This window comes from Choristoneura fumiferana, chromosome 21 (assembly GCF_025370935.1).
Source record: "Choristoneura fumiferana chromosome 21, NRCan_CFum_1, whole genome shotgun sequence".
Taxonomy (NCBI): Eukaryota; Metazoa; Arthropoda; class Insecta; order Lepidoptera; family Tortricidae; genus Choristoneura; species Choristoneura fumiferana.
The window spans coordinates 13,439,518-13,467,164 of record NC_133492.1 but is presented as its reverse complement, the minus strand read 5'-3'; the positions used below and the strand labels follow the sequence as shown (position 1 = coordinate 13,467,164).

The 27,647-nt window shown below is 36.9% G+C and overlaps 2 protein-coding genes across 2 annotated transcripts; both read right to left on the bottom strand.

The window, feature by feature from the left end:
• Window positions 1-264: 264 nt before the first annotated feature.
• On the bottom strand, window positions 265-8,233 carry LOC141439860 (pancreatic triacylglycerol lipase-like). The gene is made up of 6 exons (XM_074104274.1): window positions 8,180-8,233; window positions 7,032-7,212; window positions 2,524-2,672; window positions 1,902-2,147; window positions 694-1,036; window positions 265-401 (listed from the first exon to the last, which is right to left on the bottom strand). The coding sequence occupies exons 1-6, from the start codon at window positions 8,214-8,216 to the stop codon at window positions 356-358; spliced, it is 1,002 nt and encodes a 333-aa protein (XP_073960375.1). The 5' UTR covers window positions 8,217-8,233; the 3' UTR covers window positions 265-355.
• A 2,280-nt stretch (window positions 8,234-10,513) lies between these two features.
• Window positions 10,514-14,310, bottom strand: LOC141439566 (pancreatic triacylglycerol lipase-like). Its single transcript, XM_074103856.1, has 6 exons — window positions 14,224-14,310; window positions 13,061-13,241; window positions 12,709-12,857; window positions 12,150-12,395; window positions 11,229-11,571; window positions 10,514-10,642 (listed from the first exon to the last, which is right to left on the bottom strand). The coding sequence occupies exons 1-6, from the start codon at window positions 14,255-14,257 to the stop codon at window positions 10,597-10,599; spliced, it is 999 nt and encodes a 332-aa protein (XP_073959957.1). The 5' UTR covers window positions 14,258-14,310; the 3' UTR covers window positions 10,514-10,596.
• Between the last annotated feature and the right edge of the window lie 13,337 nt (window positions 14,311-27,647).

Below are 27,647 nucleotides of genomic sequence, written 5' to 3'. Positions count from 1 at the left end.
CGGGGGTTCATTAAAACATATCGTCACTACTTTGAAAAAAGCTCGTATCTCAAAATTGATACTTTTCTAAGTGAACTTTATGAACATTATTTCAAAGGTCAATTTTGCTGTCGTATTGATTTGAGATACGAGATATTTCAAAGTAGTGACGATATGCCCTGATAACTAAAGTACACGCTGACGAAGTCGCGCGCAAAAGCTAGTACCTTTATATTCTAGAAAGGATTATGATAGTGGAATGTTTGAGGTAGATAAAATAAAACATTGTTATGTTTATTCCGTCAAGGTGGCTTTTTATTTTACATCAGTCAGCCTGATATAGCAGATCACGTTTCAAAATCATCATAAACAATCATTAGAAGGGATATCTCCTCTCGGTGTCCAATCGGTACATGCCGGATCTGAAAACAAGAAAAAGGAGAAATTACATTAAAAACAAACATTCGAAAAAGTGCGATTTAGAAAAACAAGCATTTAGAAATACGAGGGAGTTGAAGAAACTGAAATTAGGATTTAATCGCTCTAGTATGTGACACTAAAATTCTGTAATGATCTTAGTTAGTAAGATCAGAGTTTTCATACAACGAGAAATATTTACGTTACAGAAGAAAAAAAACTTTTCTCCAATTTTTAACTTCTTTGACGATTTAGAGAGTAAATGTAATTAACAAAATAATTGTCAGGATGTCTTACCCAGATTTTCTCAAATCATCATTGCCCATGTGCAGCGAGTTACCACTGCAACTGTTCCAAGTGACCTGCCAGTTGGACGAGCACTGCTGGCCTACCAGGTGGTTGTGCGTTACTGTAGCAGCGAAGAGTTCCCAGGCGCGGTTGTGGTTGCAGATGTTGGTCAGACAGCCAGGCTGAGAGATACCACCGTTGGGGAAGAAGTCAGCATTGCAGATTGCAGAGCCGATACCAAGACCTCCCACAGTGTAGCCTCCGTCAGTGTGGATTGCTTCAGTGTAACGCCCGTCATTGGGATTCAGAGCGTTGCTGTTCAGGTTCCACAAGGGACCAGCCGGGTCAAGACCTATTAAATAATTAATTATCCTGTATTAGAAACTTGTTCGGTAGCTAAGTTACAAAAGAATTTTCGACTTTGTGCAGATATCAAATAAAATATTTTACCAAAAACAGCATGATTTCCTTAATAATATAAAACCCGGTCCCCTCTCAAGCCAAGCCCTCTTGTTCTGAGAGGAGGCCTGTGCCCAGCAGTGGGACGTATATAGGCTGGGATGATGATGATGATGATAAAACCCGGTTATAAAGATGGCGTTAAATTAAAACATAAGGAAATTAATCAACGAGCCCTTGCTTGAGTGTTCAAAACACTGTTGACAACTTTAAATTATCATTTAACTGAATCTCAATCTTTCTTGTATTGTGACCCAAACTACATTTGCATACCAAATTTCAAGTCGATACCATTAACCGTTGAAGTGTGGAGACGGTCCTGGCCGGACTACCACGATGTCAGTACCAGATTATTCTACTGTCACGCAATTTACATTAGTATACCAAATTTCAACTCAAACCATCTACTGAAACTTGTTCGAATTTAATATGCAAGATTTGATTACAGACAGACAGACAACGGGACAGGTGAAACTAAATAAAAGCTTGTAAAAATCAGTTGCATTATTCAGTCCAATGCAGTCACTATCGCAAATTTAATAACTATATAAGTAATAACCCTCTTGTTCCAAGAGGAGGCCTCTGCCCAGCAGTGGGACGTATACAGGCTGGGATGGATGGATGGATAAGTAATAAATTACAGAAATAGTGTGACTTCCGTAATGTACCAATAGGACTTTAGGTCATAATAAATAAATTGTGGTGATAGAATCACAAACAGACCCTAGGTTCACTTTAATTTTTGATATCGTTCATACCAGTTACACGTGCTACAGAGCCACCGAGCTCCCTGCCAGCATTGCCCACGAGATGAGCACCCAAGCTGAAGCCGACCAGGTGCATGTTGTCAAATCGTGCGCCGGTGACCTGGTTGACGAAGCGAAGGAACTGGCCAAGCCCACGACCCACAGCTGGGACACCAAGGGCAGCTGTCACGTAGTCCATGAGAGCAAGACGTCTCCAGTCCAGAACGATCACGTTGGTTTCGCCCTTGTTGAGGTACGCTTGAAGAAAACGACAGTTTATTTATAAGTTTTTGAGCAAATATATTAACAAGTTTTTGATAAATACTAAAACAAATTTCTCCTTTTGCGTAGTGCTATTTTGTCAGTTTAGTTATGATGTATGTATATACTGTGTTAGTTTAGGTTAGTTTACTATAATATTTCATTCAACTTAATAATTTTGTTTTAATATTATATAATCAAATGACCAATAGATGTAAAAGAATGGACAGAGCTAAAAAAATACCATGTATGAAAAGGATAGTATAATTAAGTTTGGATAATAAATACTAAGTATGATGGAGGAAAATTTTCATGTAGTCTGTTGTCATTTTGAATCCATAACTGCTCTGTCAGATCACGTTATAAATCTTACCATCCCTGATCGTAGGATTGATGTCACTGTTCTGGTTGCTGAGCCAGCCGTGAACGACGACTACGGTGGGGTGGTTGGGATTGAAGTTGGAGTTGCGGATGGAGTTGGCATCGTCGATGACCAAAGTCTGTGAGCTGGTTGGGTTACGTCTGAAAATATAAGTTAAGTAAAAATTAGTTAATTCTATAACAGCATTATTTTTAGCTATAATAAAAGAAACATGAAAATTATAAAAGGATATTACCCTTACTGATATGAAATGCACAAGAGAATATGAAATTAATGATTAGATAAAACAGCGCACAGCTAGCTGTTTGGCACAATGTTGTGAAAACCTGAGCAAAAGATAACTTTTAACAGGACATAATCTTCACCAATGAAAAAATCAAGAAGAAAGCAAAATTTATCAAAAACCTATTGACCTTTTTTCATAAATCCTGAAAATAAAAATATCAAAACTTTCACGCTAGAAGGCCTTATTTTTTCTGTTAGTCGTACTGCCATGCATCAAACTCATTCTCATTCGGACAAGAGCAATGAAGCGTCAGCACCTACGACAAAAACTGTGGTTACAGCAGCCTGACCCTTATAAGACGACAATAAAATTTGTCGCGTAGTCAAAATTCACACCGTCACCTGTACCTATCTCGTTATGACAGGATATTTTTTGTCGTAAATACTAAATAAAAAGCATACATAAAATTGAGCAAGCAGACTTGTGGATATGTTCCGTAAAACGATAGTTCGAGCTGTTTGATTTGTAACAACTTTCTGCTTATTTAGGCCTACACTATTCAATGCTCATTTTGTATTTATTCTTTCCTTGTAATGTAATTTCTGTGTATCGAAAATGTAAAAAAATTTTCTCTCTCTCTCTCTCTCTCTCTTAATGGACACCAGCAAAGTTTGAATTGGTATACTTCAAGCAAAAGCGAACTTTGAACTTGGACTTTGCACCTTATTATCAACACTCAAATCAAAACTCTTTATCAGTTTTTACAACTAAACAAAGATAAACAAAACAAGCCATGTGCCTTGACAAGCTAATCGAAGTTATTTTAAGGGTTCCGTACCTCAAAAGGAAAAAATGGAACCCTTATAAGTTCATTTCGTTGTCCGTCTGTCTGCCCTTCTGTCGAGACCCGTTTTGTCAAGAACGCGTAGATATCAAACTAAAATTAATATAAAATATTCGGGTCTTACTGCCCCTTGAAGCAGAGACAGTCAAAATTCTAAGTCAACGCCATTAAAAGATACAGTTCTTAATAGTAGATTATTCTCGTGGCCTGAAAGTAGGCAATTGCTGGGTGAGTATGAGAATTAAACGGACGAGCTTGCGACTCCGTTTAAATAATACGAAGCCAGTAATTGCTATTCCAGCCGAGACTAATATCAAGCTTTTCTCAAAAATGGTGAAGGAAAAAAACTAAATTAGAATAAACCTTTTCTCAACAAAATATTATTATGACATTTTAAAAAATTTCAAGCTTTCCCGCTTTTTTTTTCATAAAAAAAATGCAGGTGTATTTTTCCACCGAAAACACAAGCTGTTTCAGATCCAATAAAAAAAGTCTGGAGTTCCAACAAAATAACTGATAGCAGCCATTTGAGTTGGCTGTCTACGACTTGTGCCAACATTTCCATGGCCTTTTTCACTTTTTATAAAACTTTGGCTCTACAATAATAAATTAATTAATTAATAATAAATTATTGTCGAGCTAGCGCGCCTGCAATCTTTTTAACTTTTTAATTTCTCGCTGACCATAAACTATGCACTTAGCCTTCTGATATATAAGGAATAATGTAGACTTTTACGGACATTTTTGAGAAAATAAGTGTTACCACACAAAATATTCAGTAGTCCTAGAAACTTGAAATTTAGTATGAAGGCACTCGTAGCTCTTATAGCAACAATGAATAATAATAGTATACATTTTTTACTTTTTACGTCTGTCTGTCTACGTCAGTAATCACCTAAAATGACCCACACTGCGTTCATTTTGTTCAAACCCTCAACCCTCGGTGCGCCTTGTTTACCAAGTCTGATCATGTAATTTGTTTACTTCTTGTTGATTACCTCAAGCAACGTTTACAACCTGTGGGTTGTGCGTCACAGGGGATCAGGATTTTATCAAAATATTCCCAGTGTGTGATTTTGTATTAAATATATGTATACAGGGTATTTGACTTTTAATTCAAGGTTCGATTCTACTAACAAAAGTAAGCTACTTTTTTTGTAACTTTTTCATGTAACTTGAATTTACATCATTTATTGTGCTGCAGCTGCTAATAAGTACGGACATAATGTAAGGACCGATGAACGGCGGAGCAGACGAGTCCTCAAATGGAGACCATGGACGGGAAAACGCGGCGTCCTGAGGCACGGTGAACAGACGACTTTAAGAGGGTCGCTGGCGGCGGAGGATGCGAGGGGCTGAAGACAGAGTGTTGTGGCGCGCCATGGAAGAAAGAGGACTATGTCCAGCAGTGGACTGCTGTAGTCTGATGATGATGATTGAGCCTCAAAGTTTAATCGTCAAATCAGTATATCGGACATGGTGGTGTTATCGCTATCTCTTGGTACAGGGGTCTTTAAGCAATTTTTGACATTTGTTTGACATCACTACGATGAACATTTTTTAATGTGCTAACAAGTGACAATTTAGTATTGTATAGAATGTAACTGATTATTGATTATAATCAATGAAATACCAAATTAATTGCAATTAAATATGCAAATTAAAATGAAAATTTTAAAATTAATTAAATATTACAATATTATATTGCTTAAATGGAAAATAACATTTTAATCTGTATGAAAAAAAGGAAATTAATATTGGTCATATTTTTGAAAAGTTGCAGAACAAACGTAACTTGGTTATACGAGTAGATCGATTGAACCTTGAATTTAAACCCCCATTTAAGGATTTAAGAAAAAACTAATCAGAATAAAAGTAAACTTAAAATAGTTGAAAAACCCTTAAAATTGTAATTTCAAATTCCAATATCTCAAAAACATAGCTAAGAACCACTCCAAGAAAATTGGGTTTTACGTAAAAAAAAACCGCATCGACATTGATCCACTCATTGAAAGTTACGATGGCACAGACATTCAAACAGACAGACTGGCGTCAAACGTTTTATTTGCCATTGTTTTATTTCCCAACTCTCAAGTTTCTCCGAAACAAAAAAAATCTCATTGTATTTTCTTATGGTTTTATAGAGCATAGTAGGTTATGTTAGGTTTGTTTTTTGAAAGTTCTTCCGAAAAAATATGGTTTCAGAGAAAATCATGAGTTTGCAAATGAAACAGTTCCACCAAAAAGGTTGAAAAACGTTGAAAAACTGTCTAAAAGCGAATATTATAGATGTTTTGAAAAATAACACGTGGAACTTGGTTGGTACCCAATTGGCGAAAACATGGCAACAATTACAACATTCGCGTGTATCATGTGACCCATTGTCAATTAATTAGTAAGATTATGTATATCACGTCACGGCTTGAAACCTGACACATCACTGATATGATAAATAATATTAATGTAATTCAGAATATTCTGGTAGTTTGAAGATATCTTAAATGAGAATGTTTTCAGAGTTATGGAAAGGTAATATGATAAACTAATCAATAAGCCTAGATGGATATTGATGCTTTAGATTGATTTTTTTAATTCTTATTTTCTTAAGTTCTTTTGTTTTTCTAGTTTTCGATTAGCTTGTCTTAATAATTGGTACCTTGAGTAGTTTATCACTGGGATACAGTTAATTATACTTAGTAGTTTGATAATGGGCTAAAGGGGTCAATTTTTCCTTTTGAGATACGGAACTTTACAAATCGTGGGATAATTTAACTGTATAATAAAAAAAAATGAATTCCCAAAATGTTCATGACACAGTTTGATCGATGAAAAGTTTTGGCTTACATATTTTCCAATTTTTATTTGATTAGTACAGTCACCAGCACCAATATCTGACACAACAAAGCGTGCATAAATATCTGATACGACTCTATTTCTAGGGCCGGTAGGTCGTGTCAGATATTTATTCACGCTCCGCTGTGGCAGATATTAATGCTGGTGACTGTACAAGGCGATTTGAAAGACGTGAGCAGGACTTACCGGATTCAGTTATTTAAGGCTACTATATCCTACCAGTATTAATGAGATTAACGTTTTTTATTTCAATTGCAAACAACAAGTACTAAATTATTTGCTAAGTGCATGGGCTAGATAATATAGAAATATCGCTAGATGGCGTTAGTATTGTTGACGTTTCAGTTTTGCTTACGATTGGCTCATTAAGATATTTAGGTATCCAATCACAAGCGTTTAAACGGACCTCAAGATACCAGCGCCATTAAGCGATATTTCACCTGTCGAAAAACCCTTATTAAAAGTGTGGGAGTTTTATTTAAATATGTCCATGAACGATCCATTATCAATTACTGAGGGTACAGGGTTGGCCCTGCTCACGTCTCCCGATATGTGTATTTTTCCTTAGAAAGTTACCTAGTGAACAGCAGATACAGGTTCCTGTCAGGATTCCTCTGTATTTCTTCAATCGCGTTCAGGTCTGGCTCTGCCTGCAAGTCCACTGTATGAGGGACGCCGTCCCCATCGGGGAACTCAATGAAGCGAGGGTATTCAAAAGCATTCTTTTCTTCTGGTAGAGGCACCGCTGCCACATAAGCTGAAAAAGTAATTTCAAAATTGTTAAAGAAATCATCTGCGGAAGAACCAAAGTAAGCGACGTAGCCAGGAGACTATTGAACATCAAGTTTTTTTGTTTGACAGGGGGATAATGAACAGGCGGATCACCTGTGATGAAAAGCAATCATTTCACCGCCACCCATGGACTGGACTGGTTTACAACTCTACAATATACATTACGGGTGTACGGGTTAACAAAGAATCACTAAACCACTATATAAATTAATAAAATATAAATATTTATATTAACAAATATCAAAATTAATAAAAAAAAATGTTTAACTTCACATTAATTTATTTATTGAAAAAAAAACGAATTGATATTATAATAACTATCAATATTAATAAATAATAAACTAATATCAAGAGACATGCAACACCAACTTGACCTAGTCCCAAAGTAAGCAAAGCTTATGTTGCAGGTGCTAGGCAATTGATAAACATACTTAAATATATAGATACATATTTAAATACATATTCAACACCCAAGACTAGAGAGCAAATATTCGTATTTTTCATACAAATATCTGCCAGGACCGGAGATTGAATGAACCTGGGCTGGGACCTCAAACTTCGTAGTCAGGGTCTCTAACCACTGGGTTACCCGGTCGTTAAATAAGCTACATATTCGTACTACTAAATAAATGGCCACTACTTTGTTTTTATTCGAAATGTTTTCTTGCTGACGTGACAGCTGTAGTAAATTATTTTCTCTCGTGTCAAATTATTGGACGCAATACATTACAGCTCGAAAAAAAAACAAAAATTTATTTGGATCTGGTAGTTAATGCTAAACTTCAAATTTGTTGCAATATCGCTTAATACCTAGCACTAAAACCTAAGCTTTTTCGTTTTTGTAAAAAAATCACGCTGTATACATGAACGCTAAACTATTTCTATCTGCACGAACACTAATCCTAATGTAGGTACTATTGTAAAATTCTAACCTGCTAAAGCGACCAATAACACAAACGTCGAGCGCATCTTTCTTGCCTTGTATAACAACTATCATTACCTCCTGCAATTTTTAATTTATACCTACTATAATCACACTGATTTAAGATAAGTCAATCTAATCCAAAAAAATTGCTGATGCTATTGACTTTGCTGGATTATTAGTTTTTTGGCACTAAAAATAGTTGTTATCTTTTTAATACTATTCCGTGTGAGGTATTATTTGATAGGGCCTACATAGATAAGTTGTCTGAAATTTTATTGTCCACATTAGCTACAGTTTTGTTTTGGTGTAAGTTGAGGATGAACTTTTTTTACCCACCTAAAAGTTTTATTGATCGGTTTTATTTTTTGTTACACATAATTATAATTCTATTCTTCCTGAAGTTTGAACCAAAACAACTTCACCAAACAACCGGCCAAGTCTGAGTCGGACTCGCACATTGAAAGATCCATACAGATTACAGTGTCAAAATATATTTACGTCAGTGAAACATCTGCGGCCTAAAGTGCTACTACGAACTAGGAAATTCGAAAATCGAATTTCTATCGTACCTTCCCACTCAATCGCGTATTAAATAATATGTGCCGGCGGGACGGTACAATACGAACTTCGATTTTTGAATTTCGTAATATAGCCCTGCTGAGGTTGTATTGTCTAACGCCCAGACATTTGCGATCGCATTCACCATCTCATTCTTCTCTCGTTTTATACCGTGTGACAGAAAGGAGTGGTGAAAACGATTGTGGTTTCAAGTGTGTAAGGCAATAAGGGCTCTGGAATCCATAACAGCGTCACTTTTTTGTGTCTGACAAGCTTGTTTATCGTTTGTGCTTTATTATAAACCAGTCTCGAGTCAACTTATGCCAAAATGCCAATTCCATTATTTATTATTATAATAATTGTATACGTCTAATTGCAGACAGTTACATAATTCTCCATGCTTATGCTACTGTTAAAGTCCTTTAGATTATAGAGCAACGTATTCGTCGATATTTCTAGCTCTATACCGGGCACATCGTGATATGCAGAAAAAAAAATAGGTACGACGAGCGAAGCGAGGAGTGGATAGTATTAATTGTGACCACAACGCACGAGCCGAGCGAGCGAAGCGAGCGTGCCTCGGCAGCGGCCGGCGAAGTGCCAGATTCGATATGGCGGCGTTTCAAGATATGCCTAGGAATTTCATGATCTGCCTAAACTGGCCAAATCATAAAATGGCGGCGTTTCATGATATGCCGAATTTTATGATTTGCCTAAATGTCACTAGGCAAATCGTTAAACGTTGAGTTTTGAACGATATGGCGGATGTCCTTTTCAGCCAATTCATGAAATGGCGCCATTTCCCGATATGCCCAGGAATTTCGTGATTTGGCGGATGTTACGATCGGCCGCCGATATGTACATCAGATGTACTCGTACGCTACTCAGAACATACTTAGTAAGTCCAGCCGCCAATGTTGCCTTAGTATGATTTGACGCGGTAAACATTCCGTTCAAATTCTTTATCAAGTAATTAGCATCGTGTACACCGTAACAGAAATAGCCAATTCTATCGACTACATGTTTTTGACGCGGTAAACGTATTCCGTTCAAATTCTTTATCAAGTAATTAGCATCGTGTACACCGTAACAGAAATAGCCAATTCTATCGACTACATGTTTTTGTAACTCCTTAACTCCTTAATATAAACGAGTAGGCAACCTGTGAGTGGATCTTAACACAGACAGTAATAAAATTATATTCTGAACCGAGACGGAGACAAATTAGTAAGTGGTAACTGCAGAGTATAGGTAGATCTTTCTTTTAGGTTAAGTTTACTAAGTTATGCATAGCATAGGTCTAGTAGAACAGTTTCTCGCGTACGACTATTTGTACAAGTAAAGTACCTATTTATTTATTTATCAATTAAAAAAATACAGAATTAAGTAAACTAATGCACTGTAAAATTCAAATTAATTAATAATTATTAATTTAAATAATTGTAAATAATAAAAGTAAAAATAATAATAATAGTTATAGTAGCAATAATAGTATATTTAGTTAATTAATAGTAATTATTTTTTGTTACTTTAGTAAATATGTATAATCTAATGATTATATCCTACTATATTTACTACTATCTTATTATTAATTTATTTTGTAAAATTTTGACATAAAATCAGTTGCCACCGATTTAGTTACAATGCTGGGTACACAAATTAGACTCGTACACATCGTTGCTTTTAAAACGGGTTGCTTGTAATATAATGCAATGGGCGGGCGAAAATTTTCACTGAGCTGAAGAAGGAAGAAGAGGTATTTACGAGTAGAGACAAAACAATGTAGGTACTTATTCATTTTATATTTTCACATCAGTCAATTTACTGAATATAGCAGATGTCGATTATCATTGTTATAAATTATTATTAGAAAGGATATCTTGGTGCGGTGTCCAAGCGGTACATGCCAAACCTGTGAACAAAAAAACAGTTAATGAAAATTAAAAATTTGCTTGAGCGTGGAAGAAAACATTTACTAGTAATTTTTAGCCTTAATAACATAAATAACTAATTATAAGAGATATAGAAATGTCACGCAAACTAAAAATGCAAGGCGCCTAAATAGCATAAAAGTTACGTGTTAATTTTCATGGCTCATTTTGCAACAAACGCCACTCTAGTTCATTACTCAAAAAATATATTATTGCAGAGATTTTGCAACAAAAATGCATATAAGCATAAGAAGTGTGAATTTGATATCACGAGAAGCAAACATAGCGAGATCTCTTTTACAATAAAATACAAACGATATCACAATATTTATCGTATTAGTGCCTATCGTTTTAAATAGTCGTGCTTTTTCAACTTCTTCACGTGCTCGAAGTAAATATGAAATATTTATTCCAGACGTTAGTCCATAAAAACAATCAATAACAATTAATTAGAAGTCAAATAAAATTAAACTAAAATTAAATTATGAATAAAATGATATGATATATGAAATATGAGTTAGGTACCTCATTTAACATATTTTCCGAGTATATCCCAACCCAACTTACCCAGTTTTGTTCAAATCGTCATTGCCCATATAAAGCGAGCTGCCGCTGCATCTGTTCCAGAAGAGCTGCCAGTTGGACGAGCACTGACGTCCAATCAAATGGTTATAAGAGACGGTGGCAGCGAAGAGCTCCCAGGCGCGGTTATGGTTGCAGATGTTCGTGATGCAAGCGGGCTGAGAAATGCCTCCGTTGGGGAAGAAGTCAGCATTGCAAATGGCTGTTCCGATGCCGATACCTCCCACTGTGTAGCCTCCGTCAGTGTGGATTGCCTCCGTGTGACGGCCATCGTTAGGTCCCAAACTGTTGCTGTTCAGGTTCCACAGGGGACCAGCAGGGTCCAGACCTAAGGAGCAAATAATTGGTCAAATTTCAATTATTATTATATTATAGTTACCAGGTGTGGCCTGTAATACGAGAAAAAAATTCAAACATAGATCGTCCTCGTCAAACTGAACAACATTAGTTCAGTGACTTTTAAAAATAATAATCTTTGAATTTTCCTTTTTTCATACAAATTAAATTGATAGCAGTATCAATTTACGCCATCCTAGAACACAACTGACGTCGCCTGTCGCGCTACCAATCAAGCATTTTGCTTTACATTGCTTCTTCACATAAACTTAAGTTTAATAAAATTAAAAAAAAAACTAATTATTTTTAAAAGTCACTGAACTAATGTTGTTCAGTTAGACAAGTGTGATTTATGTTTATTTATTTGCTCATACTACAGGCCAAGTTGCGCAAGTCCAGTAAGTCCAGCAAGCAAGACATAATTTACGAAATGGAATAGTATTAAAATATCAGGTGACATGTTTAAACTTTTTTAAACAGTTAAATATCATGTTAATTAGATTAAATTTAGTCTGTAAAGATATTATACTTGAAATCTTGTTAGGGTTTTTAGAAATAACTATAAATTACCAGTGACACGAGCAACAGCTCCACCAAGTTCCCTGCCAGCATTGCCAACGAGATGAGCGCCCAAGCTGAAGCCGACCAGGTGCATGGAAGAGAAGGGTGCGCCGGTGACCTGGTTGACGAAGCGAAGGAACTGGCCAAGGCCGCGGCCCACCGCGGGGACTCCTAGTACGGCAGTCACGTAGTCGGAGAGAGCTAGACGTCTCCAGTCCAGAACAATAACGTTCGTTTCACCTTTGTTCAGGTATGCTGGAAAGAAATACAGGAACATCAAAAAAGTCACTACACATAAGTATGTTGTACAGTACCTACCATAATAATCATTTGCATTTTTCATCAGATCCGATTTCCTTGAGATAGGGGTCAATCACGGGTCAAGTAAAAAAAAACTATATCTATTATTTACTGAAGAAATCACTAACACTGTCACTGCTAATTAAAAAGTGCTTACAGTTCTCTCACTCGAGTAAAAGCTGCAACTTTCAATCGATTGGTGCAAACAAAATAATGATATTTAATAAAATGTCACAAGCAAATGTAAAATGAAAAAGAAAACTCTTACCATCCCTAATAGTGGGGTTAATATTAGTGTTCTGGTTGCCAAGCCAGCCGTGAACAACGATTACAGTGGGGTGGCTGGGGTTGAAGTTGGAGTTGCGGATAGAGTCAGCATTATTAATTTCCAAAGTCTGCGAGCTGGTTGGGTTACGTCTGAAGAAGAAGACAAAACCATGTGACATGTAGAAAACAAACGGGTATTCGTAAAAATATTTGCACAAAGCCTGTGTAGATTTAAAGACATAGTTATAGTATAGAACGCTTTTTAAAGGCCCTAAAATGTATGCAGAAATAAATTATTTTGTATATAGATAGTGGGCCAAATTTTGTGCCGCTGAGTATATTAATAATATTACCTAGTAAAGAGAAGATATAAGTTTCTATCAGGATTCCTTTGTACATCTTCTATAACGTTCTGGTCTGGGTCTGCTTGTAGGTCTACCGTATGAGCAACGCCATCACCGTCGGGGAACTGAATGTACCGTGGGTATTCGTATTTTTTGTTATCCTCAAACAAAGGCCCCGCCGCAGTGAATGCTAGGAAAGACATTATATCATTAGAGATAAAAGTGTAAGTGAAAAAATGGGCTATTTGATATTGTGTGTTGTGTAGCGGGTAAATTTCAGCATTTTTGAGAGTTTTATTTTTCACCATTACCGTTTCGGCAAGTATTATTAAAAAAGATGATGCTCCATCCAACTAATATTATAAATGTGAAAGTTTGTCAAGATGTTTAGATATATGGATGTGTTTGACAAAGATCTGCATTAAGACATAAACTACTTGATATCCCTGTAATACGTTCCCGTGAGATAATATTTTAAGTTTAAACAATAATAGAGGGCACTGTCCAAGTACGGTGACCAACCTTAGTGCTCAGTTATCAAGACGACGTGACGTGTTAACTTCGTTTGCAATCAGTAGATGGCGTTGTGCGAGCGAACGTTGTCCTTTCAAATTGTTACCGTAAACTTTTTCAGGCCAAACTTTAAGACATTTATTTATTGCGTTGCCATGGTAACAAGAATCGTGTACCTAAGAAACTGAATATTTCAAAAATTGCACGGGTATAATATATGTATACAACAGTTCAATTAAGACGGCATTAAGCTGTTTCTAATGCGGGCGACGCTGCGGATTTAAGACTAGTATTCAATATTTATAAAAACTAAAGACAAACCGATGCTTAATCTAGCGTGATCAATAATTCTTGCGACTTGTCCTTCGGTTGTGTTAATAAAAATAGGATGGTAATGACGGTTAAACGAACAGTCAAAACGCTCGAATATACACCCAGACGAGAGGTTTAACTTTTAATAAATGGGTTAAATTAGGTGTGAATCTTTAGGACATACTTTGTAATTGTATTTAGATATTAAATGTCTAGAGACAGAATATTATGATCAGTATCATTAAGAAAACCACCTAATTAAGCGACACGCAATGTCTCAAACTTTTCCTTTGCTATTTAAAAATCAGAAACTACTTTGTTATTACACTTTAACAGTGAATACCTACCTGCAACAACGAGAATCGCGAACACCGTACGCATCTTTTAGGTCTTATCGGTTAGTGACTATATACTTCTACAACCTGCGTCTTCTTAATTTATACTACCGTCAAAGCACTGATTTTGATAAGTAAGGTAATCTTATCCATTAGAGTGATTGTTTGAAGTTGTTGTATTTTTTCTATCAACTACTTACATTACAATTATCTAATCGGTTTTCTATTCAGTGTGTGTGATTATTTGATAGTTTATCTTTTGTGTGTTTGAAAGGATCTGACCGACTGCCAAAGCCAATATATGTATATCAGCTGGTTCACAGCATGTTAGACTATTGAAAATGGTTCCGCAAGTACTACCTACCGTCACATTTTGACATACCGGGTGAGGACTGAAAACCAGCAAATTTGCTGAGTTCTGACTTTTAGCAAAATTGTATATACTCGTATATTTGTTCCTTGTACTACCTCTGTTCATTTTTATTGATTTTATTTTGTGAATAAACGTTCCTATATTTATTTTTATTTTAGTTGATTAGCATTAATTTCAGAACAATTTAGTAGCCTTATTATAATTATTTTGTAGGTATGAATATTATTAAAGTATTCGTCATTTTGAAACTTGTTCTCAGCGATAGACTAAAGTTGTATTTTTCTTATCTTTTTAAGTAGAAGATGTCCAGACCAGAGATTAGCTTGGGTCTCTCTCAAAGACCTATCAATGTTTACGTTACTCTTTCTTATTACAAGTTTTTATTTATTTTACAATGTTTTTAAGTCAAGTACCTACTTAATTATGTTTTTCTGTTCAAGTAAAATCTTGGAAATCAAAGTTTATCCACTTCTAGTAAACAGGTTCTCATGAATGATAATTATTGTAAGATCGAATACAGTGAACAAAAATACTGCCCTCCTAAGCCTCTTGGCTATATAAAAAAAAAACACTTTTGAGTTATTAATACTATTAAGTAGCTTAAAACATTCTGCATCACATGGTGAATAACGCAAGTGTTTTTTTTAGATACCCTCTTTTGGCTTAGGAGGGCAGAATAACAATTTATCTACATATCCCTAAATAGATTTAGCGAGATAAATAATACGTAAAATGTGATTAACATCAAATAATAGATCCGCATTATACTTTGACGTATGTAATGTAGACAGCAAACAAGATATTATCGTATACTCGTGAAACCATTTAAAATTACCGTTTGAAAATAGGGTCTTTGGGTTTGAGCACATTTAGGCACTTGTCCCACCGCCGACGATGAGCGAGAAGCGAGTAGAGCGAGTAACTAGAAACGAGTGGGCGAGCAGCGAGAAGCGAGTGTAGTTTTGTCGCTCGGCTCTAAGCGAGTGTTCGCGTGCGACGGGCGATTACTCGCTCCACTCGACTCGCTCGTGCGGGGCGGCCGCCAAGCTGACATCGCTGAGCGAGTATCTATAGCTCAGCGAGTTTTATAGCTCTTGTCGCTGCGACAAAAGATGTAAGAGCGAGTTCTCGCCGACAGTGTGAACAGCCAGCGATCAACTATTAATATATGTGTCTCTTTTACTCACACAGGATCTTATATCTTTTGTTCGTTTCTTGAGCGACAAAATAGTCGATAGCCAATCGTTTCCTCGCTGGCGGTGAGACAAGTGCCTTAGTGAGCCGTATTTGCTTGACCGTCGCCGTATTTTCGCTGTTACAATTACTAGCGAAACCTCGATTCGGCCCGTGACGTTGACCGAAGTTTTGTGGCTGATCACACCAATAATTTACGTGTTGCCAGCGTAATCATGCCGAAATTCGGTTGCGTAGTTTCCATGCTTTCCGCGCTTATGGTGTGTGATAGTTTCAGCCAAATACCTACATTCATCATCATCATCATCAGCCGGAAGATGTCCACTGTCCACTCCCTTAGACCGCCACGGTGAACGACAACTCGCCACTTGCATCCACTGGTTTCCCGCAACTCTCATGATGTCGTCAGTCCACCTGGTAGGAGCCTGCCAACGCCTCGTCTTCCGGTTCGTGGTCGCCACTCGAGAACTTTTCTCCCCAACGATTATCTGTTCTTCGAGCGATATCAACCGCCCATTGCCACTTCAACTTGCATTTTTTTCCACTTTAGTTCCAAATCTATATTACTACTAACATCAGCTGTAGAATACTTTTTAACGTAAAACAAAAGTAATTTCAATGGTTGAAGTATTTAATCTGGTTAAATTTGTGTGTGGGGGGTGGATTTCAAATTCAAATTCAAATTCAAATGAATTTATTCAGTAAATAGGCCGCAATGGGCACTTTCCGTCATTTTTTAAACTACCAGCGCTTTCGGAAAGCCATCATTGCCAAGAAGGAATGCGCCGCAAGAAACTTGGCAGGAAAGTCATTTTTTCATAAAAATATAATTACAATAAAATACTTAAAACGATATATACAATTAAAGAAAAAAAAATACAAAAATAATATAAAAGAAATACAGGGATGTATGGGGTTCCCTTAGTTTAAAATAACTAAACACTGAACTATATCACGTTCAGTGGAAGTGTAAATGCTTCCACGTCATAAATTTTAAAAAATAATAACAATAATTTAGTTCTGAATATACATTTCAGGTCAAGTAACCATTTAAGCTTTTGGATTTCGAAGGCAAGTTCACGTCTGCCGCCCCAAATGTTAGCTACACGCACTCATGTCATGCTTGAAAGCACGGTACCGAGGGCATGATATTGCTTCCGTTCCCATAAGCTCTATGGGATCGGCTTGGTAACTTCACGTCGCGCCTGTGACATTATTTCATAGTCAATTATTGTTTATGAGTACATGCGATTGTGGATAAATGAAAACAAATTTGACTTTTGAATTCTCATGAGCATCTAATGGACAGCTACGAATCCAATCTGACGTTACTATACATCACATACAAACCATACGAAAGAAATTCCAATTTTCAGCTAAAGGAACTTGTCCCACCGCCGGCGAGGAAACGATTAGCCGACAACTTTTTTTTTCGCTAAAGAAACGAACAATGGATTTAGATCCCGTGTCAACAAAAGAGATGGACATAGTAATAGTGTTGCGCATAGTAGTTCACTACTAGGAGCGCTCGGTTTAGTTCGCCGCTCCTCAACGAACTAGTTCGCTCTTTTAGGTCGTCAGCTCCCGACGCCAACGCTGATCAACGCTCCCGTCTCGAACCAGAGAAAGGATTCTTTGTAGTAATTATTTTGCTTTTACTTTTTACATTGCACTAGTGGTAATTTGTTTGGATATGTTTTTTAATGTATTATATAAAATATGGTAAAAAAATAATACTTAATTGAAAAGTCGGTTTTTTAGTATAACAATTTTTATTTCGAACAGATATTGGAATGAAAAAATTAAACGGTCACACTCGTAGGTAAGGTATTTTATTTATGATTGGCCAGTAATATATTTTTCATCACACTTGCTCGTAAACAGTGTCGTAACATGCAGGCTACCTTAGTTGCAACCCCCCAAATAAAACCCTCGACCTTAATGTGCTTGTCATGAAACCCGTGGTCGGTAAATGAGTCATTGCGCGTACACATTGTCTTGTCATGAAGCCCAAGGTCGGTAAATGAGTAAATGCCCGTACTGATGGCGCTGCGCGCGCTGCTGCAGGACTACATGGACCACCACATGCACACGCACGTTGCGGCGCATGCCGAGGGAGGTTGAAGGCGACGCTGCCCTAAGGTATCGCCAATATTTGGAAGAACTATATTTTTTCTTTTACAAATATAAATTTTACTTGCAAATGTGATGAAAAAACATTGTATGTCGCATGGGCGGTACTAGAATTACGAACATCGACTCATTAAAGCCCTCAGTCTTCGACTTCGGGCTTCTAATAGACTCTCGTTCGTAATTCCTTATTTACCGCCCTTAAGACACAATGTACTATTGCTTTTGTTTTTGGCTCCGGTAACGCCGTGCCGCGCTCCTCATTTTCTCCCACTCCCGCTATTACAGTACATACAGTTCGTTCGGTGTCGGTCTTACTCATCGTATGAACTGAACTAACGAACTAAGGAGCGAGCGGTCTTCGGTCGGAGCGTAGTTTACGACCTAGTTCGTTCGCGAACTGCACAACCCTACATAGTTCATATCTAGCATGTTCACACTGCCGGCGAGAACTCTCTCTCCACTAGTTTATCGCAGTGACAAGAGCTATCAAAAATCAAAATTCGCTCAGCGATGCTTGCTTGGTCGTCAGAACTCAAGCCAAGAGAACAAACAGCCGTCATTTTACTCTACACAGCAAGGTGATCGCCCGTCGTACTCGTACACTCGCTTATAGCCCAGCGACCAAACCATAGAGGAATTCGCACTGGATTCTCGCTGCTCACCAACCCATTTTTAGGGCTCCGTAGCCAAATGTCAAAAAACGGAACCCTTATGGATTCGTCATGTCTGTCTGTATGTCTGTCCGTCCGTATATCACAGCCACTTTTTTCCGAAATAATAAGAACTATACTGTTGAAACTTGGTAAGTAGATGTATTCTGTAAACCGCATTAAGATTTTCACATAAAAATAGAAAAAAAGAACAATAAATTTGGGGGGTTCCTTATACTTATAACTAAAACTCGAATTTTTTTTTCTTCACCAAACCCATACGTGTGGGGTATCTATGGATAGGTCTTCAAAAATGATATTGAGGTTTGTCATATCATTTTTTTCTAAGCTGAATAGTTTGCGCGAGAGACACTTCCAAAGTGGTAAAATATGTCCCCCCCCCTGTAACTTCTAAAATAAGAGAGAGAATGATAAAACTAAAAAAAATATATGATTTACATTAAATTGGTTTGAACGAGATCTAGTAAGTAGTTTTCTTTAATACATCATAAATCGTAAAGTAAAGGAATCGTTTATATTATGTTACTTGCTGCTACGGAACCCGTCCGACTCGCACTTGGCTGCTTTTAGTTTATAGCTCTACTCCCTTCTCGTTCATCGCCGGTGGTGGGACAACTGGATTAGACCTTATTAGATGTTAGAGTTCTACCATAGCAAGACAATTTTGGCACATTTGATTACGCGGTGTAACTAACCGAAGTATTTGGGGATTTTCCCTTTTATTTTTGATATTGTTTCCCTCTAAGTATATAAAGTAAAATAATATTGTCTTGCGAATTGCTTGTTACGAATGCGGGCTTGTGTGAAATTTAATTTTACGGCATTATTTTATGAAATAGTATTTTATCTTTTATTCTTTTGTTCTGCCTCTAAGATTTTTTTAAAGTCAGTCGTTTTGTAAAGGACAAGGTCACATAAAGGGTTCTCTATCGTTTGCCCGAATTACATTATGCCCGAATGTATCGCTTTCTGGAATCTTCATTTGCCAGAAAGTAATTTATTTCTGAAATAGTAATTTCTTCAGAGTTGATATTAAACTAACCTAACCTAACCTAACCTACTGCATTCTATATGATGACATTTAAAAAAATCCTGAAAACAGCACGGTTTTATATATTTTATGGCAAACGTTGGTATGGCAAGTGAAAATTAGGTAAATTTGCAGGAGTCGTTTTTAAGAAACCCATTTCATCATCATCATCCCAGCCTATATCGAGGGTATTCTGGCAAAACAGAATAAGTGCATTTTTTTTAAAACACAGGCATATAAAAAAAATCTGCTTTATTTATCTAGCAAAACCGTATAAAAATAAATATTGTGCACTTATCCGGTTCTGCCAGAATACCCTCGATATACGTCCCGCGGCTGGGCACAGGTCTCCTCTCAGAACAATAGGGCTTGTGTCATAGTTCCTACGCAGGCCCAGTGCGGATTGGGAACTTCACAGGCACCATTGAATTGCTTCGCAGGTTTGTACAGGTTTTCTCACGATGTTTTCCTTCACCGCAAAGCTCGTAGTAAATTTCAAATGTAATTCCGCACATGAATTTCCAAAAACTCAGAGGTGCGAGACGGGGTTTTAACCCACGACCCTCTGCTTGAGAGGCGATAGGTCAAACCACTATGCCACCACGGCTTCAGAAACCCATTTAACACCAATGAATATTAATCATTTAATAGTTTAAGAAGTTAATTTGATTATTGATTGAGCCGTTACTTTGCGGAGGTCCGGAGGTGAAATTCGATAAACTCAGAGACCCTCATTAATTTCCACATATTTATAACACTTAAGGATCGCTAAAACACACAGAATAGAGGTAGGTATTCACAAAACTCTCTAACGACTTAATTCTCAAAGCCCAAAGCAACGCCCAAATTGAGTAATAGGTATACGTAGATATTTCATGAGGTAAATCCTGATCCTATAATTTTAATTACCATGTCGCTTTAGTAAGCGCAATTTACGTCAAATTTAATGTGAGGAACGTTTAAATTTTGTTAGGTTCGTGATTTTGGTAAGTAATTCACGCGTGTTGTGGTTCCCCACTGCTGTGTTTCCTGTGTCATATAATTACGTAACTATTATACCATTAATTATATTTAATTAATTAATTAAGTAATTTGTATTGCCTTAAGTAATTATACGTCAATAACCTAAGCACAAACTAGTGGCTGGAATACCTTAGCTTGCTACGATCATGCTTATAATCTCATCACCTAAGTGTACGTTGCAATACTCGCTTCGTACTCCGTTGCGCCGATCATGGAAATCGTTATGTAATCCTTATTCGAGGTTCATCCCAGCATACGTCCCACTGCTGGCCACAGGTCTCCTCTCAGAATGTTACTGTATCAAATAACAATATTCCCGTAAAATTCCACTGACTTTTAAGGCCAACTGCATTTCGTATTTGGTATTTGCAAACAACGGCTTTTAATATATTTAAGATTGGTTTTTTGGAATCTTTTTGTATTTTTTATTTAAATTCCAAATTTTTTTTTAGTTTTACGGTCATCCCGTAAAACCTAAATTGAAAATACAAACTGAAATATAGATGCACAGAAAAACCAGAAAAATAAGACCATCACTGGGAATCGAACCCAGGTCCTCGGTATTCCGTACCGCGTGCTATACCGCTACACCACTGATGGTCAACGGTACCGACACGAATTTCCCCTATGTACCTCATATCTCAGTTTGTTTTTTTCTTATTTAGCGACTTAAGCAGTGACGCTAGCGACATCTATGCCGTAGCCCTTATCAAAAAACTTTTTCGGCACTCCATTGGAACTAACCGCTCACCCGGACAAGAGATATCGTTACTAAGCAATCAAATTAAGATTGGTTTTTGGAATCTTTTTGAATTTTTTATTTCAATTCCAATTTTTTTTTTTACTTTTACGGTCATCCCGTAAAACCTAAATTGAAAATACAAACTGAAATATAGATGCACAGACTGAAATATGCATGCAAAATAGCAGTCTCTGCCCTTAGTGTAAGTTTTCGGTCACAAATACGTCTCGATCGCGTTCGCGTTAAAATCTCAATTTGTATGGAAACACGAACAGCGCCTCTAGCGAAACGTTGCGATGTTCGTGTTTCCGTACAAATTGAGATTTTACGCGAACGCGATCGAGACGTATTTTGTAACCGAAAACTTACACTAGGGATACTCATCTTATGCCTGCACCACACATTTAACGAGTAGCACGGGAAGTAGCGAGGAAAAGAGACAAACATAGTGCGGCGACGTTACTTGTTATGTTGTTACACACAACTTATCAGAGATTTTGCTATCATAAAACATAATTAATTGCCATGCGTGTTTAAATTATCTTCGAAAAACAACACATCAAAATACGTCATAAAATTTTGTAGGTTATAACAAGGTCGATTATACGGACTCAAAGGATGTCTTAGATTAAGACCATATACCTTGGTCAAGACAATAATATTTCGTATATAGCCGGACGCCATATTGTATTGAATGAAGACAAATATAATTGTCTTGGGTTAAAACTATTATCTTACTTAAAGAATGAATTACTTGGATTTAAACAATATTTCTGAGACTATGAATTCTTGGTCAAAGAATTCCTTTTTTTCCGTATAAAATACAGAAACTTAGGCACTTATTTTCTCTAAACTGTAACAGTATAATACAAAACAATACAATACATCTTTATTGAAGACCAATAAGTACAATATAGTAAGCAGTACTACAGTAAACACGGGTAGGTAAATAGCGATTTTCCAAGTCAATAGGCCGGCGATCTCTTCCATGCAACCTTATATATATAACCAATATACCATATATTATGTAACATCCCGCTGAGAACTATAACTTTCTAACTTCCTTCCTATTTACTCTATAGTTAAGTCACGGGTGCGAAAAGTTTCGTTTGTGCAACACATACCTACAGTTTTTATGCTGAACCTCGCCCTCCATTACTTCCATATGATCAACTGTGTAACACAAACCAAACAATCACCAAGTACGCACAAATTTCTAACAAGTTTCAAACTCTATATTATGTAAATATAAATAAATAAATATCAAGGGACACTTGACACCAAATTGACCTAGTCCCAAACTAAGCAAAGGTTGTACTATGGATCCTAGGCAACGGATAAACATACTTATATAGATAAATACATACTTAAATACATATTAAACTTCCAAGACCCGAGAACAAACATTCGTATTATTCATACTAAATATCAGCCCCGGCCGGGAATCGATCCCGGGACCTCAAGCTTTGTAGTCAGGTTCTCTAACCACATGTTTATTCTCAAAACTCAAGTGTATACGCACGTTGTCTCGTAGCAAGACGCAAGATGAAACATTTATTTTCATTGGTATGGACTCGGCAAAGTGACGCTTGAATCAATCAAATTAACTAAATAATTTATTGAATCAGGCGTTACTTTGCGGAGGTCCATATCAATGAACTAAAAGAATTTCCTTGCTCACCGCGACCTTACAACCTCGCCTCGCTTGGTCGCGGGTGAGCAAGGAAATTCTGTTAGTTCAAATTAACTAAGTTTTAACAAACGTTAATGATGGATTACTCGCAGTAGTTCCTTTGCTTTCGTACTAATAATTCTCCTTGTGTGAACTGCCAAAGGAGTCTGCGAATAATCAATTATGATTAGGTACTACTTAGGTATTAGAAGTTTAGACCATGGGTTCCTTAGTTTTAAAGATAACGGAACCTTTTATTTTATGGGACCTCATAACAAATGATTACAAATCAACACAAATATTTATACAAGTTTTTTTTTTTAAGAAATATGTAATATAAGTGAAACACATTATCCATACTTATATTTTAATTGCAAAAGTGTGTGTTTTGTATGTTTGTCCGCCTTGATTTTCGACATAGAGATAAAATTTATGGGCCAGAGAGTTACATAGGCTACTTTTTATCCCAGAAAAATACAGAGAACAGCGCGCGATAACTGAATTCCACGCGGGCGAAGCCGCGGGCAAAAGCTAGTTATTATATAAAATAACCTAATGAGTCATCACATATTTTGCGCTATTTCAAATTAATATTTGTAACTGTGGTATTATTTAACAGCTAATAATAATTAATTTTGGTTTAACCTTGATGACTATTCTACGGATCCCTAGATCCCGCGGAACCCACTTTGAGAATCCCTGGGTTAGACTACTGTTTCGTACGTGGACTGTAAAGGAAATTCGCTGGCGGCGTTTTTCACCAACAGCTTATCTTACTTCTCGTACATAATTCGTAGAAAAGTTGGGGCAGGACGCCTGCAACCAGACAGTTTAAGGTGAATAGGACATCCGATTTAAAACTAGTTTCAGAAAGAAATATAATTTTTGCCGTCGCAAAATCTCCTGAAGGTTTCTTCGGGCATGGAAAATAGGACAGATAGACTTTTACTTCATAATAATAGTTAGTAAAAATAATTACAATATGAGATCATATTGATAAACCATATTTACAATACATAAAATATATATACATATTTAAATTAAATGATATTTTTATCGATAGGAATAAGCTTAGTCGTCAATGGAAAAAAATATCAGATTTTTCTGTAGTACCAATTAATTATAAAAAATAAAATAGTTTTAATTCCCGCCAAAATGAACTACTACGCCTGATTACGGTTTTTGGTCTTGGTCCTCACGAACGAACGAAAAAAAAACCTTAGAACGTCGATGTCAAATCGTTTACATTCGACATAACCTCTTCCGCATGTTCAAAGTTTTCATATGTTTTTAGATATTATAATCTCGATTTTACGCTGCTTATCGTTTCGAAAACTTTCCCAAGGGTTTTAAAGGGCTAACCAACGATACCCCACACTATAAAAAAACCGCAAAGTGGTTTTTCTATTTTTTACGTCTAATTTGGTTACCATGAAAAAAACTTTTTTTTGTTTTTTATTTTACCACTATCGGCGTGTCTGATATGTACGAGTCTATTCACGTCAAATTACCTACAGTTTTCTAGTACCAAACGGTCTCTGAGCTTAGTCGTGGACAGACAGACAGACAGACAGACAGACAGACAGACGGACAGACATGGCGAAACTATAAGGGTTCCTAGCTGACTACGGAACCCTAAAAATTGGCAAAAATACACATAAAATGCAACACGGGTAAGGATCATTTTGTACAGGGATGATGTTCTATCCAGTGCTTTGCTTAGTTATTAACTTATTGATGTAGCGATTAATTTGGCCGGTTTAAGTTAAACGTTCAGATGGCTGCGTACAAAGCTGTTAAGATTAATAATAAGGTTAATAAATTGGAATGATAAGTAGTAACAAAATAACGAACATAACGGAATTTAATATATAAATATTACTTATTACTTTAAGCGCCTCTGTTCGTGGTCGGTGTCTCAGCGCATCCACTCGCTTTCGTCCATTTTAATCGCCTGTGGCAAGAGGCAGACATAGATATAATAGTCTATTAGTGATTGATAAAGAAAGATGATATGAAAGTTTGTGTTGTGTGTGTGTGTTTGTGTGCGTGAACATAAAAAAAAAAAAGTATAAAATAAAGTAAATTCTGTTTGGTATAAGGCTTTGTGCATAGCTTAGAAAAATCCTAATCAACACGTTCTATAAATTTTTGTCCAAAGGGTAGAGTTGCATAATTATGGGCATTAAAATAAGACGTGTTACGACTATGCCATTTAGGATACCGTTATCTACGTGAAGCAAATAATGTGACGTTTTGTATTTTATGACATTTTCATAATCATGAAAATATCTTAGTCTTTTTTATTTTTATTTTTTCAAATAGCTGGCAAACGAGCATGCAGGTCACCTGATGGTAAGCGATCACCGCCACCCATGGACACACAGCATTATTATGACTGCGGGTGCGTTGCCGGCCTAAAGGGGTGGGGGATAGAGGACGTGAAGGGGGAGGGGAGTAAAAGTGGGGAGGAGAGTTGGGCCTCCGGATCTCCCACTCACCGTACGAAACACAGTATCAAAACTACTATTTCACGCCGGTATTCTGTGGGAGTGTGGTACTAAACCGGTCCACCCGGCCCATTCGTAAGCAAGTGGTTACAGTAAGGATTTACCACATGTCTATGTAAATTATGTACACTGCTAGAAATAACGCACGTAAATATCTTGAGTTTTATTGCTATTGATATAGTTTTATTGGGTTTTACTGAATTTCTTGTAACACGTCTCTGTTGACACGAGTTTTTTTTTAATGATGCAATATACCTAGTTTGTTGCAAACCGAAAGTCAAATACTATGTCAATAATGAGTGTTAGCTTTTACTCGCTTGCTTCAAATACTAGGTACGATAGCTATGGATTCATTTTGAAGAGGCATCCCTTCAAAATGCGTCAGGATTGCATGAGCGCGTAGTGTTTGACCTAACATGAATGAAACCGAATGTTGTTTCGGTTTCGGCGAATTTCGGACTTATTTAGAGTTTCGGTTTTCGGTTCGAGGGCTTTCGTGCGGCGTTCGGAAGTTACCCGCATCACAGAATGGTTCCGCCACTGACTCATTTCACCATTTTTCGTAGATACGTTGCTATGCTACAGGCACAAACATAATAAATACAATTTATTATTTATTTATTTATAAAAAAAGATTATCTTGTGGACTTACAGTAAAAACCAAAACGTCCACAAGCGAGTAAACTTATAACTAGAAAATAAAGATGAAAAATATAAAGATAAACTTACACTAGAGGCTTACGACTATTTAAAAAGCGGCTGAATTTACATAGGAGGGTTGGCCAGCTATCTGCAAATACGTCGGCCTCCCGGATCTGTGCGAGGAACTCGTTTATCAACGCAACAGCCCTAGCGGTAGGTGCATTGCCCGCTTGCAGGGTCCTAGTTTTGTTCACCAGGGTGAAAAGATTGCGTGGACGCCTCCCTTTGCGAGTTGCCGCGCTTATATATTTGTCTGGCACAAATAAATGCAATTTGCCTAGTACCATCGGATTGTCCACCTTATGACGCAAAAGTAAACAGTAATGAGTGAGCGTTGCAAACTTACGTCTCAATTCCAGCGTTTCCAACCCGACCATACCGCAACAAACAAAGATGGATATAGAGAAGGATAATATCCATAATATTTTTTATAGATAAACCGAGCAAATTTACGCTGCACTCTTTCTAACATTAAAGCATATTTCCTCTCTCGGGGATCCCACACAACTGCGTTATATTCCAGTTTGCTTCTTACGTACGCATTATACAGGAGTATAGCTACTTTAACATTTCTGAATTCAGAAGCTGTTCTTATTATGAAGCCGAGCATTTTATTGGCACTCTTACAAATATTAACGACATGATCACGCATGTCCAGTCTGCCATCCAGCCCAAGGCCCAGGTCTCGGATTGAGGAAACACGATCTAGAGTTGTGCCCGACAAACTATAGTCCGCCAGCACGGGATCACTAGATCTTGTAAATGTGATGCTTTTGCATTTCGCGACGTTAAGCTGCAACTTATTCGCTGCACTCCATTGAGCCACCTGATCGACAACTCTTTGAAGTAATTCACAGTCAGATAAGCTGTTAATAGGTGACATTACCTTAAGGTCGTCCGCGAACAGTAGCGATTGCGCCCCTGTAATATTTGTGCAGAGATCATCTACCATTATCACAAATTGCGTTGGTCCCAAATTACTCCCCTGACTTACGCCAGAACGGGTGAAATAATCGCTAGACCGGAAATTAGACATTTGCACGTACTGCCGACGATCTCTAAGGTAATTAGCAAAAAAGGAAAGTAGTTTTGGAGTAAATCCAAAAGCTGAAAATTTATGCAGCAGTACGTCATTGTCCACCAGGTCAAAGGCCTTTTTAAAATCAAAATATACGACGTCCACTTGACGGTGCGTGTCCATATGTTCCAACGAATAGTCAAAAAAGCACACATGATTAGTGGCAGTTGATCTAGCGCTACGGAACCCATGCTGGGCATCATTTAACCTATTGCCCATTTGCTTAATAATGCAAGTATTTAAAACACTTTCAAAGAGTTTGCCAAAAACTGATAGAATTGCTATTGGTCTGTGGGTAAGTACGTCAT

Coding starts and splice junctions, on each gene's coding strand:
- LOC141439860 (XM_074104274.1), bottom strand. CDS start 8,216: ATGCGCTCGACGTTTGTGTTATTGGTCGCTTTAGCAG. Junction 2,148..2,523: donor CAATCCTACGATCAGGGATG/GTAAGATTTATA, acceptor GTTTTCTTCAAG/CGTACCTCAACAAGGGCGAA. Junction 402..693: donor GATGATTTGAGAAAATCTGG/GTAAGACATCCT, acceptor TCTTGTTTTCAG/ATCCGGCATGTACCGATTGG.
- LOC141439566 (XM_074103856.1), bottom strand. CDS start 14,257: ATGCGTACGGTGTTCGCGATTCTCGTTGTTGCAG. Junction 12,396..12,708: donor TAACCCCACTATTAGGGATG/GTAAGAGTTTTC, acceptor ATTTCTTTCCAG/CATACCTGAACAAAGGTGAA. Junction 10,643..11,228: donor GACGATTTGAACAAAACTGG/GTAAGTTGGGTT, acceptor TTTTGTTCACAG/GTTTGGCATGTACCGCTTGG.